The sequence below is a fragment of the Manis javanica genome, chromosome 8, assembly GCF_040802235.1.
Source record: "Manis javanica isolate MJ-LG chromosome 8, MJ_LKY, whole genome shotgun sequence".
NCBI classification, from domain to species: Eukaryota; Metazoa; Chordata; class Mammalia; order Pholidota; family Manidae; genus Manis; species Manis javanica.
This window is the reverse complement of record NC_133163.1, coordinates 76,243,421-76,258,000: the sequence shown is the minus strand read 5'-3', so window position 1 is coordinate 76,258,000 and position 14,580 is coordinate 76,243,421. Positions and strand designations below refer to the sequence as shown.

The following is a 14,580-nucleotide window of genomic DNA, read 5'->3' as shown; positions in this document are numbered from 1 at the left end:
AAATTCAACAGCCTCAAATCCTTTTTTGAATGAGGTAGGATTTTAAAAAACAAAAGCAGAATCAAAGCAATACCCCAAATGTCTTCCAACTTCCTGTGGTGAGTGCTATTTATTACATAACTACTGGGGGTAGAATCTGGTATAAAATCAATGTATCTCAAGGAGGTGCCTTCCATTTACCTTTGATACAATTCCCTAGGAGAGTATCTACTTATATCAGGGATACAACCAGAAACGACACATGAAATATGCACAGGTTGGATACATGCATATATTTAATAATGAAACAATTTTTCAACAGCAACAAAATTAGAAAAATTCATGAGACCTCAGTGCTGTGGAAGAGAATAGGATATCAAGGCAAAAAACTATAGCAATGACCCAGAAGGCTGCACTGTGAGTGAAACAAAGGCAAATTTGTCTAGGATAGTATTATATGCTCTTGAAAAGGAGAATGGCTGGAGAAGTACCCGCTTATTTGACTGTTTGGAAGCAGGTAGCCTTACTGTATGCTGCATGGAATGAAGGCAAAGAGCTAGGGAAGGGAAAGAGGAAAGGGAGAAGAGCAGTAGAGAACCCAGGGTAAGCAGAAGGAAGAGACTGGGAGAGAGTTAAGAGATGACTCTAAGGCCTTTTGTTTCCTTGGCAGTCTAAAATAAACCTGTTTCAAGTCTTTAAGTATGTCGGTCAAATTCAATGGTCACATAATGAGTAGCACTGGGCACTGTGAAGGAATGGTGGAGGGAATGGTTTACAAAACTAAAGAGAGAACATGGTTCCTGCTCTTAAGGAGCTTACAACCTAGTTGGGGAGACAGATTCCACACATAAAACAACTACAAAGCATATTTACAAGCAACATAAATACAAATAAATACACATATGAACAAAAAACATTAGGAAAGCTAAGGAGTACTGTGTCAATAATTGTTTAGAAGTCTCTAGGTCAGCCAAAGAATGCTTTCTTAAGGAAAAATGTTTGGACTTTCGTAGTTTGTTAGCAGAGAGCAGGGCATGTGCAAAGGCGGGGAAGTGGAAGTATGTTACGTCCAATAAGCAGATCAGCTTGATTGGAACAGAAAGTCTAACGTGGCCTGTTAAGTGAGTGCAATTGAACAGTAGGGGTCTGTTTGATGAAAGACACTGCAGTGTTAGGTCTGGTCCCTAAAACAAAACAAAACAGGAAAAATGCTTTCTTTAGGTAATGACAGTAAATGGCCACAGGTCCACAAGCAACTCCACTGCTCTCACAAGTGTTGTAGTTTGTCAAAGACAGAAATTAGCAATGAGATGGTAGAGAAGTATTCAGCATCCTTGAGCAGTTCAAGGAGAAGGAACTGACCTCTCCAAGAACTCTTACCAAGAGGGAAGTAAAAAAATGAAATTCCTGGGCAGAGGGTCTATCAATCCAAAGGCCAGCCTAATCCCAATAATCTCAAGTGCTCCAGCAGAATTCCCTAGACACTTGTTACTAATTCTTGGTGGGGAACAGATTGTGTATGCCAATAAAATAGTTTATTTTTCAACTACCATGACAATCAATTTTGATCCTAACATTTTAGAAATTAAAATAGGATGAGAAGAGCCCTAATCTATAAGGAATGTTCACGTCCCTGAAGAAGGACAGGTCAGTAAGGGCCCAAATTCTCCCCTAGTCTTGAAGTGGAAAGGCAGAACATCACAACTTGGAAAGAGGCTTTTCTCAGCCAAAACAAGACCTCTTTCTTTAAGCCTATTGATCTGAAGCTGTTCCAGGAAGGAAAAAAGAATCCAGGCCAGATGTTCAGCAGCAGCCAGAACTGGACCCTACATCATGAGAGTTCCGCGGGGAGGCGCTGGATCCCACTGGTGTTGAAATACACTGCTGGGGACCAATCTTGATGCCATTTGCCTGTAAAAGAAAAGAGGCAATAGTTCCTACCTCCATCCTAAGAGAAATGGGAGAAAGAAGGAGAATAAAAGGAGAAATCATTCATTACATTTCTTAGAAGTAGATATGCTTTGGCAGGTAACTGTGTGCCCTAGCCAGACTGCTGTGGAACAACTACAAAGCATATTTACAAAGAATATAATCTGTGACAGTAAGGAGATGATGACCAGCAGTGATCACAGATGACCAAAAATGGCTTTTGTGCCCATTTTAAGGTGACTGTTACACTTAAGTTTCATAGTTATGTGCAGAATCAGGATTTGATTTCGTAAGAGGCAGCAGCAGCAAAGGAGTAGAAGTAGCATATTAGCATATAATTCTTTCTTGTTTTACTGCAGAATTTGCTTTACAGAAATAGGCTTGTTGAACAATTAAGAATGACACTTCCCCTACGCTCTAAAATAGTGAAAACCTAAGGTTGAGTAGAAAGCATCCTATACTGTATAAGCTTTTTAGATCACTAACTGATAATCCCTTTAAGCATTCTGGGTCTCAGACTTGAAGAAAAAACAGAAAATGATGACAGAGTTCCGTGTACTTACATAAAAAGAAAAAAACAAGTACAACTGGCATAGTTTCAAATAGTATGATGTTAGACAGGAAATGCTTACATTCTAGGAAGCTTCCTGTTCTGTCTAAAGCAAAGTTATTTATCAGCCCCACCCACTCACCCACCCTTTCTCACCTCATTGTGGACATCAAATAAACCCTGCTGGATCTTCCTATATATTTCTTTGGCTGTATTAATGAAGGCCTAAAGGAGACATAAACCATATCATTAAGCTCATATCTAGGTAGCAAAGTTAGGAAAAGAGAATACAAATAGTATTCCTATTTGGATTTCTAAGGTGAATTAGGAACCATTAAGGGAATGGAATAAAAGAATAAGATTCCCCAAATTCCTATAAAAGGCATTAAAAGTAGTTTGAAAAAGATAAAAAGGGTTGTACAGTATTTTGGTACTGACCAGATGTTCTTAGGGTTCTTCTGCAAATAAAACAAACATGCTGTCTTCTGAATTAGTTGCTGAAGACACAGTCAACACCAGGCTTAGGAATGACCGACCACAGTAGAACTCATTAGATCCTCCAACTAAAATGATTTACAAGCAACACTGCTGTCTAACCCACACTTATAACTAATGTTACTCACAGCAAAAGTAAAACCTTAGGTATCAAGGTAAAAGAAATGGTACAGTTCACTTAAAGGGGAACATGAAGTCACTATGACCACAAGATAGCCTTAACTTGCCCATCTCTCACAGGAAAAGGGAATCCTGAAGAAAGGACAAGGACAGTGGTATAATCTCTGAAAAGCTTTCCCAAGTTTTTTCCAAAGAGTACCTCTTCAACGTTGCAGGCTGTTTTAGCTGAAGTTTCCATGAATATAAGTCCATGCTCCCGAGCAAAGGCCTCTCCTTCTTCTCTCTTCACATCCCTACGGGATTCTAAGTCACTGCAAAAGATTAATTGGGAAGAAAACTAAAAAAAAGATCCAAGGATCCAAGTGAAAGACGAAACTCTTGTTCTAAAAGAATCCCATAGCCGTTTCAACTGCCAGTTAATACATAAAGAATGTAGATCCTGAATGATTCTCCTGTACAGGGGTATGGATTCCTGTAGCCTCTTGGAAAATATTTTTCACATTCATGACAGCTGCTGCATGGTTGAGGACAATACCTTACTTTATTACAAAGAAAAAGGTTTACAAAGAGTTAGGCAAGCCCCACGGTTACTCAAGGTTTATGCTCTATACTTCTTTTCAAATGAGATCCAGTGAGAGCAAAGGAAAGAAGATGAAAGGGAAGTTTCAGCTGTTAGCAAGTAGAAAAGTTATTTAGAGCTGTCCCTTTCTGTCATAATTGTCTTCCTCTTTTATTGGAATCAATCCACAAGTAGAATGCCATGAATAAGGAAAACAGCTGCCTTACCTCTCATTAGTCTCATTATTAATGTGTGTAATAGCAGCTTGCCACCAGGGAAATTCAGAAAAAGTGATATGGATAAAATTAGATGTTACAAGGGCAAACAGATAGCCAAGTACTTTGGAAGAGAATAAAGGGGCACAGAAAAACTTTATGAAAGACAGGATAAAAGGCTGTAGATTAGGTTAAGGATGGACTATTTGATTTTCATTTTTCAAATTGGAAGTTTTCATGTGGGATGTTTCTAGTTTTTCAACCATTAAAAAAATCAAGAAGTCTATTAAAAAACAATAAATCTACAAAATACGTTTTTATTCATCAGCTATGTGACAACCAGGGAAGAACTATCCAGCTAACTGCCAACACTCCCAAATCTGTATCTCTAGCCCAAATGCTCCTCCAAAGCTCTAGATCTGTTTGTCCATTTGTCCATTCTTCATTTCTACTCTGATACGTAAAAGGCACCTCAAAGGTACATCAAAATGGAACTTGATCTTTTCCCCCCAACCTGCTTCTGCCCCAAGTTTCTAAATCTCTATTAATGGCATAATCCAAAAAACAAAATGTTATTATTAACACTTTTTCCTCCTTCACTCCAAATACCCAATCCATCCCAAAACAAGGTACTTCTAAAATAAAAGGTAAAATGATCCTTTTCTCTCTCCAGTGTCATCTCCCAAGTCTGAGGAACCATTCTTTCTACTTGGACTACTGAAACTACAATCCCACTTCAAACTTGCTCCCCTCCAGGGTTATTTTCTTAAATATGATCAAACCACTTCTCTGCTTAAAATTCTTAAATGCTTCCTATTGTGTTTAGAATCAGATCTAAACTCTTTCCCAAGGCTATTAGGTGCTATGGGACCTGGCCCCTGCCTCCCTTTCCAACTTCATATTGCACCATTTTGCCTTTAGTCCCACCATACCAGGTTTCTTTCACTACCATAAACTTGCCAAGTTTCTTCCCAGCTCAAGGCTTTCACACTTTGTTCCCCCATCTGGAATCTTTTTTTTTTAAATCTTTGTCCAACCTTCAGATTCCATCTTAAATATAACCGTTAATCAAAAATAGGTATCATTACTTTCTTTTATAGCACCCCCTTTTCCCATCACTGCATTTCTCACAATTTGTAATTAGATATAAGCCATTTTATATTAAAATTCTATGTCCCCACTAAACTGTATACTCCATGGGAACAGGGGCATGGTTCTTTTTTACTTGGCACACTCAGGATCCGGCAGTGTCTAGGACACAGTAGTTCCATAAACTGGTTGAACCAATATATCAGTACAATTAGTCTGTGGCCACAGTTCTCAAATGGTACACCCTATGCATTGCTACAAACTCACAAGAGTGCCACAGGATACTTTAAATTTTCAAGGAAAACACACCAACACTCAACATCAGAACACCATACCAATTATAAGCTTAAGATAGCTTGCAATGTCAACATTAGATCTCCATAGATACCATTCAATATCTGTGTATCTTTGTGAAGCTGAGATTTTGGCAGTTGCTGTGATAACCAATTTAGAACAGGAAATGGGAGTGGCAGTGTCCAATCTTGATTCCAAGGTTTCAGAAGCTGTGCAATGCCCACGAGGCACACACAGATTATCAGGAAGTAATTATGGCTATTTAAGAATGAAATAAAAAAATTTTTTAAATGTTTTTCACTTTTCAAAGTTACTAAGATGTTATAACAAAAAGACATGTTATGTTGCTCAAATCTAACTAATAATGAATCTGTCAGGTATTTCTCCCTTTTTTATTTTTTTGTATCACTTTGCATTTTTTTATTAAAGTGTAGTTGATATGCAATCTTATATTAGTTTTAAGTATCCATCAGAGTGGTTCACCAATTACCCACAATATTAAATCCTCACCCAACCAGTGCAGTTGCTATCTGTCAACATACAAAGATGTTACAGAATAACTGTCTATATCTTCCATGCTGTACTACCATTTCTATGATGAACTGATACTATGATTGAGAATTTTTGTGCCCCTTTATCCCCCTCACCCTCCCTACCCACCTACCCCAACCCTTCTCCCACTGTACCACCAGTCACTTCTAAGTGTCTATGAGTCTACTGCCATTTTGTTCATTCTGTTTTCAGATTCCACAAATAAGTGAAATCATATGGTATGTCTTTCTCTGCCTGGCTTATTTCACTTAGCATAATACCCTCTAGGTCCATCTATGTTGTCACAAATCACAGGATTTCTTTCCCTTTCATAGCTTAATAAATATTCCATTGTGTATATATACCATCTCTTCTTTATCCATTCATCTACTGATGGACATTTGTTTCTGTGACCTGGATATTGTAAATAATGTGGCAGTAAACATAGAGGTGCACATATCTTTTCCAATCAGCGATTTTGTTTTCTTTGGGTAAATTCCTAGAAGTGGAATTACTGGGTTGTATGGTATTTCTATGTTCATTTTTTTGAGGAACCTCTATACTGCTTTCTACAATGGCTGCACCAATTTACATTCCCACCAACAGTGTAGGAGAGGTCCCTTTTCTCCACATCTTCACCAACACTGTTATTTTTCTTTTGGATGGTGACCATTCTAACTGGTGATATCTCATTGTAGTTTGATTTGCATTTCCCTGATGATCAGTGATGTGGAGCATCTTTTCATGTGCCTGTTGCCATCTGTATTTCTTCTCTGGAGAAATGTCTATTCAGGTCTTCAGCCCATTTTTTAAATGGTTTGTTTCCTGGGTGTTGAGTCATATGAGTTCTTTATATATTTTGGATGTTAACCTTTATCAGATAAGTTGTTTACAAATATATTCTCCCATATTGTAGTCTGTCTTTTTGCTCTGGTGATAGTGTCCTTTGCTGTACAGAAGCTTATTTGTTTCATGTAGACCCACTTGTGCATTTTTTATTTTGTTTCCCTTGCCTGGAAAGATGTGTCCAGGAAAAAATTGCTCATGCTTATGTCCAAGAGATTTTTGCCTATGTTTTCTTTCAAGAGTTTGATGGTTTCATGTCCTACATTAGGTCTTTATTTCATTTTGAGTTTACTTTTGTGGATGGAGTTAGACAATAACCCAGTTTCATTCTCTTACAGATAGCTGTCCAGTTTTCCCAACACCACTTATTGAAGAGGCTGTCTTTTTCCCACTGTATAATCATGGCTCCTTTATCATATATTAATTGATCATATATTTATGGGTTTATATCTAGGCTCTATATTCTGTTCCATTGATCTATGGGTCTGTTTTTGTGCCAGTACCATACTGTTTTGACTATTGCAGCTTTGTAGTATAGCTTGAAGCCAGGGAGCATAGTCCCCCCAGCTTTGTTCTTTCTCAGGACTGCTTTGGCTAGTCAGGGTCTTTGCAGTTCCATATGAATCTTAGGGATTATTTGCTCTACTTCATTGAAAAATGCCATCAGTATTTTGATAGGGATTGCATTAAATCTAAATTGCTTTGAACAGAATGGCCATTTGGACAATATTAATTCTTCCTATCCATGAGCTTCTTTAATTTCTCTCACCAGTGTCTTACAGTTTTCAGAGTACAGGTCTTTCACCATCTTGGTTAGGTTTCTTCCTAGGTATTTTATTCTTTTTGATGCAACTGTAAATGTAACTTTTTTCCTGATTTCTCTTCCTGCTAGTTCATTGCTCATATATAGGAACACAACAGATTTCTGTGTATTAACTTTGTGTCCTGCAACTTTGCTGAATCCAGGTGTTAGTTCTAATGGTCTTTTGGTTGAGTCTTTAGGGTTTTCTATATATAGTATCATGTTATCTGCAAATAGTGACAGTGAAACTGTCAGGTATTTCTTCTGGCCTCAAGAGGCCATAGAAAATTGACTAAGAATAATAAGTGTTGGTGAGAAGGTGGAGAAATTGGAACCCTTGTGCATTGTTGGTAAGAATGTAAAATGGTGCAGCCACTATGGAAAACAGTATAGCAGTAGCTCAAAAAATTAAACACAGAATTACTGTAAAATCAAGAAGTTCCACCTCTGAGTACATACCCAAAAGAACTGAAAGCAGAGGCTCAAACAGATATTGTATTTCTATGTTGACAGAAATATTATTCACAATAGCCATGCGGCAGAAGCAACTCAAGTATCCATAAATGGATGAATAAGCAAAACATGGTACATACATACAAGATAATACTATTCAGCCTTAAAAAGGAAAGGAATTCTAGCACATGCTACAATATGGGTAAACCTTGAGGACATCATGCCAAATGAAATAAGACAAAAGAACAAATATTTTATATTCTACTTACATGAAGCAGCTAGAATAGTCAAATTATTGAGACAGAAAATGGTGGTTTCTGGGGATTGGTGGTGGGAATGGGGAGGGCGGGGAATATGTAATTGGTGTTTAATTGGAATAGAGTTTCAGTTTGAGAAGATGAACAAATTAATAATAATATTATACCAATGCCACAGAAGTGTACACTTAAAAATGGCTAAAATGGTAAATTTTATGTATATTTTACCACAATTAAAAAGAGTTTTGGCGGAGCCAAGATGGCGGCGTTAGTAGAGCAGAGGAAATCTCCTCCCAAAAACACATAGATCAATGAAAATATAACAAAGAAAACTCTTCCTAAATAGGAGACCAGAGGGCACAGGACAACATCCAGACCACATCCACACCTGCAAGAACCCAGCACCTTGCGAAGGGGGGCTCCACCATTTTGGAGGAGCAGCCCCACCCAGGTCATGCCCACAGCAACAGCGGAGATAAAGTCCATAGCAAACGGACAGGTAGCAGAAGCCCTGTCTGCGCACAGCTGACAAGCATAAGTCACTAGAGGTCACTATTCTCCCAGGAGAGGAAGGCCACAAACCAACCAGAAGGGAAGCTCTTCCAACGGTCACTTTTACCAGCTCTGCAAACTATCTCTATCACCATGAAAAGGCAAAACTACAGGCAGACAAAGATCACAGAGACAACACCTGAGGAGACAGACCTAACCAGTCCTCCTGAAAAAGAATTCAAAATAAAAATCATGAACATGCTGACAGAGATGCAGAGAAAAATGCAAGAGCAATGGGATGAGATGCAGAGAAAAACACAAGAGCAATGGGATGAAGTCCGGAGGGAGATCACAGATGTCAGGAAGGAGATCACAGAAGTGAAACAATCCGTGGAAGGATTTATAAGAAGAATGGATAAGATGCAAGCGGCCATTGAAGGAATAGAAATCAGAGAACAGGAACGTATAGAAGCTGACATAGAAAGAGATAAAAGGATCTCCAAGAATGAAACAACACTAAGAGAACTATGTGACCAATCCACAAGGAATAATATTCATATTATTGGGGTACCAGAAGAAGAAGAAAGAGGAAAAGGGATAGAAAGTCTCTTTGAAGAAATAATTGCTGAAAACTTCCCCAAACTGGGGGAGGAAATAATCGAACAGACCACGGAATTACACAGAATCCCCAACAGAAAGGATCCAAGGAGGACAACACCAAGACACATAATAATTAAAATGGCAAGGACCAAGGACAAGGAAAGAGTTTTAAAGGCAGCTAGAGAGAAAAAGGTCACCTATAAAGGAAAACCCATCAGGCTAACATCAGACTTCTCGACAGAAACCCTACAGGCCAGAAGAGAATGGCATGATATATTTAATGCAATGAAACAGAAGGGCCTTGAACAAAGGATACTGTATCCAGCACGACTATTATTTAAATATGATGGCGGGATTAAACAATTCCCAGACAAGCAAAAGCTGAGGGAATTTGCTTCCCACAAACCACCTCTACAGGGCATCCTACACGGACTGCTCTAGATGGGAGCACTCCTAAAAAGAGCACAGAACAAAACACACAACATATGAAGAATGGAGGAGGAGGAATAAGAACGGAGAGAAGAAAAGAATCTCCAGACAGTGTATATAACAGCTCAATAAGTGAGCTAAATTAGGCAGTAAGATACTAAAGAAGCTAACCTTGAACCTTTGGTAACCACAAATCTAAAGCCTGCAATGGCAATAAGTACATATCTCTCAATAGTCACCCTAAATGTAAATGGACTTAATGCACCAATCAAAAGACACAGAGTAATAGAATAGATAAAAAAGCAAGACCCATCTATATGCTGCTTACAAGAAACTCACCTTAAACCCAAAGACAAACACAGACTAAAAGGCAAGGATTGGAAAAACATATTTCAGGCAAACAACAGTGAGAAGAAAGCAGGGGTTGCAGTACTAATATCACACAAAATAGACTTCAAAACAAAGAAAGTAACAAGAGATAAAGAAGGACACTAAATAATGATAAAGGGCTCAGTCCAACAAGAGGATATAACCATTCTAAATATATATGCACCCAATACAGGAGCACCAGCATATGTGAACAAATACTAACAGAACTAAAGAGGGAAATAGACTGCAATGCATTCATTTTAGGAGACTTCAACACACCACTCACCCAAAAGGATAGATCCACCGGGCAGAAAATAAGTAAGGACACACAGGCACTGAACAACACACTAGAACAGATGGACCTAATAGACATCTATAGAACTCTACATCCAAAAGCAACAGGATATACATTCTTCTCAAGTGCACATGGAACATTCTCCAGAATAGACCACATACTAGCTCACAAAAAGAGCCTCAGTAAATTCCAAAATACTGAAATTCTACCAACCAATTTTTCCGACCACAAAGGTATAAAAGTAGAAATAAATTCTACAAAGAAAACAAAAAGGCTCACAAACACATGGAGGCTTAACAACATGCTACTAAATAATCAATGGATCAATGAACAAATCAAAATAGAGATCAAGGAATATATAGAAACAAATGACAACAACAACACAAAGCCCCAACTTCTGTGGGACGCAGAGAAAGCAGTCTTAAAAGGAAAATATATAGCAATCCAGGCACACTTGAAGAAGGAAGAACAATCCCAAATGAATAGTCTAACATCACAATTATCGAAACTGGAAAAAGAAGAACAAATGAGGCCTAAAGTCAGCAGAAGGAGGGACATAATAAAGATCAGAGAAGAAATAAACAAAATTGAGAAGAATAAAACAATAGCAAAAATCAACGAAACCAAGAGCTGGTTCTTTGAGAAAATAAACAAAATAGATAAGCCTCTAGCCAAACTTATTAAGAGAAAAAGAGAATCAACACAAATCAACATAATCAGAAATGAGAATGGAAAAATCACGACAGACACCACAGAAATACAAAGAATTATTAAAGACTACTATGAAAACCTATATACTAACAAGCTCAAAAACCTAGAAGAAATGGACAACTTCCTAGAAAAATACAATCTCCGAAGACTGACCAAGGAAGAAACACAAAAGTTAAACAAACCAATTATGAGCAAAGAAATTGAAATGGTAATCAAAAAACTACCGAAGAACAAAACCCTGGGGCCGGACGGATTTACCTCAGAATTTTATCAGACACACAGAGAAGACATAATACTCATTCTGCTTAAAGTGTTCCAAAAAATAGAAGAAGAGGGAATACTCCCAAACTCATTCTATGAAGCCAACATCACCCTAATACCAAAACCAGGCAAAGACAACACCAAAAAAGAAAATTACAGACCAGTATCCCTGATGAATGTAGATGCAAAAATACTCAATAAAATATTAGCAAACAGAATTCAACAGCATATCAAAATGATCATACACCATGACCAAGTGGGGTTCATCCCAGGGATGCAAGGATGGTACAACATTCGAAAACCCATCAACATCATCCACCACATCAACAAAAAGAAAGACAAAAACCACAGGATCATCTCCATAGATGCTGAAAAAGCATTTGACAAAATTCAACATCCATTCATGATAAAAACTCTCAGCAAAATGGGAATAGAGGGCAAGTACCTCAACATAATAAAGGCCATATATGATAAACCCACAGCCAGCATTATACTGAACAGCGAGAAGCTGAAAGCATTTCCTCTGAGATCGGGAACAAGACAGGGATGCCCACTCTCCCCACTGTTATTTAACATAGTACTGGAGGTCCTAGCCATGGCAATCAGACAAAGCAAAGAAATACAAGGAATCCAGATTGGTAAACAAGAAGTTAAACTGTCACTATTTGCAGATGATATGATACTGTACATAAAAAACCCTAAAGACTCCACTCCAAAACTACTAGAACTGATATCGGAATACAGCAAAGTTGCAGGATACAAAATTAACACACAGAAATTGTTGCTTTCCTATACACTAACAATGAATCAATAGAAAGAGAAATCAGGAAAACAATTCCACTCACCATTGCATCAAAAAGAATAAAATACCTAGGAATAAACCTAACCAAAGAAGTGAAAGACTTATACTCTGAAAACTACAAGTCACTCTTAAGAGAAATTAAAGGGGACACTAATAAATGGAAACTCATCCCATGCTCATGGCTAGGAAGAATTAATATCGTCAAAATGGCCATCCTGCCCAAAGCAATATACAGATTTGATGCAATCCCTCTCAAATTACCAGCAACATTCTTCAATGAATTGGAACAAATAATTCAAAAATTCATATGGAAACACCAAAGACCCCGAATAGCCAAAGCAATCCTGAAAAAGAAGGATAAAATGGCAGGGATCTCACTCCCCAACTTCAAGCTCTACTACAAAGCCATAGTAATCAAGACAATTTGGTACTGGCACAAGAACAGAGCCACAGACCAGTGGAACAGATTAGAGACTCCAGACATTAACCCAAACATATATGGTCAATTAATATTTGATAAAGGAGCCATGGACATACAATGGCAAAATGACAGTCTCTTCAACAGATGGTGCTGGCAAAACTGGACAGCTACATGTAGGAGAATGAAACTGGACCATTGTCTCAGCCCAAATACAAAGGTAAACTCAAAATGGATCAAAGACCTGAATGTAAGTCATGAAACCATTAAACTCTTGGAGAAAAACATAGGCAAAAACCTCTTAGACATAAACATGAGTGACCTCTTCTTGAACATATCTCCCTGGGCAAGGAAAACAACAGCAAAAATGAGCAAGTGGGACTACATTAAGCTGAAAAGCTTCTGTACAGCGAAAGACACCATCAATAGAACAAAAAGGAACCCTACAGTATGGGAGAATATATTTGAAAATGACAGATCTGATAAAGTCTTGACATCCAGAATATATAAAGAGCTCACACGCCTCAACAAACAAAAAACAAATAACCCAATTAAAAAATGGGCAGAGGAACTGAACAGTTCTCTAAAAAAGAAATACAGATGGCCAACAGACACATGAAAAGATGCTCCACATCGCTAATTATCTGAGAAATGCAAATTAAAACTACAATGAGGTATCACCTCACACCAGTAAGGATAGCTGCCATCCAAAAGACAAACAACAACAAATGTTGGCAAGGCTGTGGAGAAAGGGGAACCCTCCTACACTGCTGGTGGGAATGTAAATTAGTTCAACCATTGTGGAAAGCAGTATGGAGGTTCATCAAAATGCTCAAAACAGACCTACCATTTGACCCAGGAATTCCACTCCTAGGAATTTACCCTAAGAACACAGCAATCAAGTTTGAGAAAGACAGATGCACCCCTGTGTTTATCGCAGCACTATTTACAATAGCCAAGAATTGGAAGCAACCTAAATGTCCATTGGTAGATGAATGGATAAAGAAGATGTGGTACATATACACAATGGAATACTACTCAGTCATAAGAAGTGGAAAAATCCAACCATTTGCAGCAACATGGATGGAGCTGGAGAGTATTATGCTCAGTGAAATAAGCCAAGCGGAGAAAGAGAAATACCAAATGATTTCACTCATTTGAGGAGTATAAGAACAAAGGAATAACTGAAGGAACAAAACAGCAGCGGAATTACACAACCCAAAAATGGACTAACAAGTACCAAAGGGAAAGGAACTGGGGAGGATGGGTGGGCAGGGAGGGATAAGGGGGGGGAAGAAGAAGAGGGGTATTAAGATTAGCATGCATGGGGTGGGGGAGAAAGGGGAGGGTGGGCTGCACAACACAGAGAGGACAAGTGGGGATTCTACAACATTTTGCTGAGCTGATGGAAACTAACCGTAATGTGGTTGTTAGGGGGGACATAAAATAGGGGAAAGCATAGTAAACACAGTACTCTTCATTTAAGTGTAGATTAAAGATTAAAAAAAAAAAAAAGAAAAAGAAAGAAAGAAAGAAAAGGGGGATTACTCCTTGATAGGATAAAACTATTGGTAAATCAAAGATCAACGCATGCTTTAAATATCCTTAATGTTGATCACTTTAAGGGTGTCAGATGATCAGCTATGGAGGTACTCTTTTCTGATAATATTCCTTTCTCTTAATAAAAAAAAAAAAGTGTTTTATTGAGATAAGAACACCACAAACTAAACAAGTGTGAGAACCAAGTGATTCAATGTTCACAGAATACCTAGATGACTCTTGGTACTTTGTATACAAATAAAATTTTACCTCTTATTCCCAATCAGCATGATAACCATGTTGGAGCTAGAGTGCTGGCGGGCATCCTCTAACCATGAGGTCAGGTGGTTGAAGGTTTCACGCCTATAACAGAAAAGTTTAGAAAGTGAGTCAGAGGCTCATTTTCAAATATACAGATAAAGGAGTAAAGCTACATGTGCAAAGAAGTATTGAGGCCATTCCTCTTCAGTATTCTTACCACAATCAGCAGATAGAAAGAAAAAGATTTCAAGGACGTAGTGAAATCTCCCTCCCAGCCACCAGCT

General features: G+C 38.1%; 1 protein-coding gene across 1 annotated transcript in view; it reads right to left on the bottom strand.

Moving 5' to 3' along the window:
• Positions 1 to 257: 257 nt before the first annotated feature.
• RAB2B (RAB2B, member RAS oncogene family) overlaps positions 258 to 14,580 on the bottom strand; it is a 33,072-nt gene continuing 18,749 nt past the window's right edge. The window contains exons 5-8 of the mRNA XM_037017566.2: positions 14,306 to 14,398; positions 3,273 to 3,384; positions 2,615 to 2,683; positions 258 to 1,890 (exon numbers count right to left, since the gene is read on the bottom strand). Of these exons, the coding sequence (XP_036873461.1) occupies positions 1,783 to 1,890; positions 2,615 to 2,683; positions 3,273 to 3,384; positions 14,306 to 14,398 (382 nt within the window). The 3' untranslated portion in view covers positions 258 to 1,782. The remainder of the gene's footprint in view (positions 1,891 to 2,614; positions 2,684 to 3,272; positions 3,385 to 14,305; positions 14,399 to 14,580) is intronic.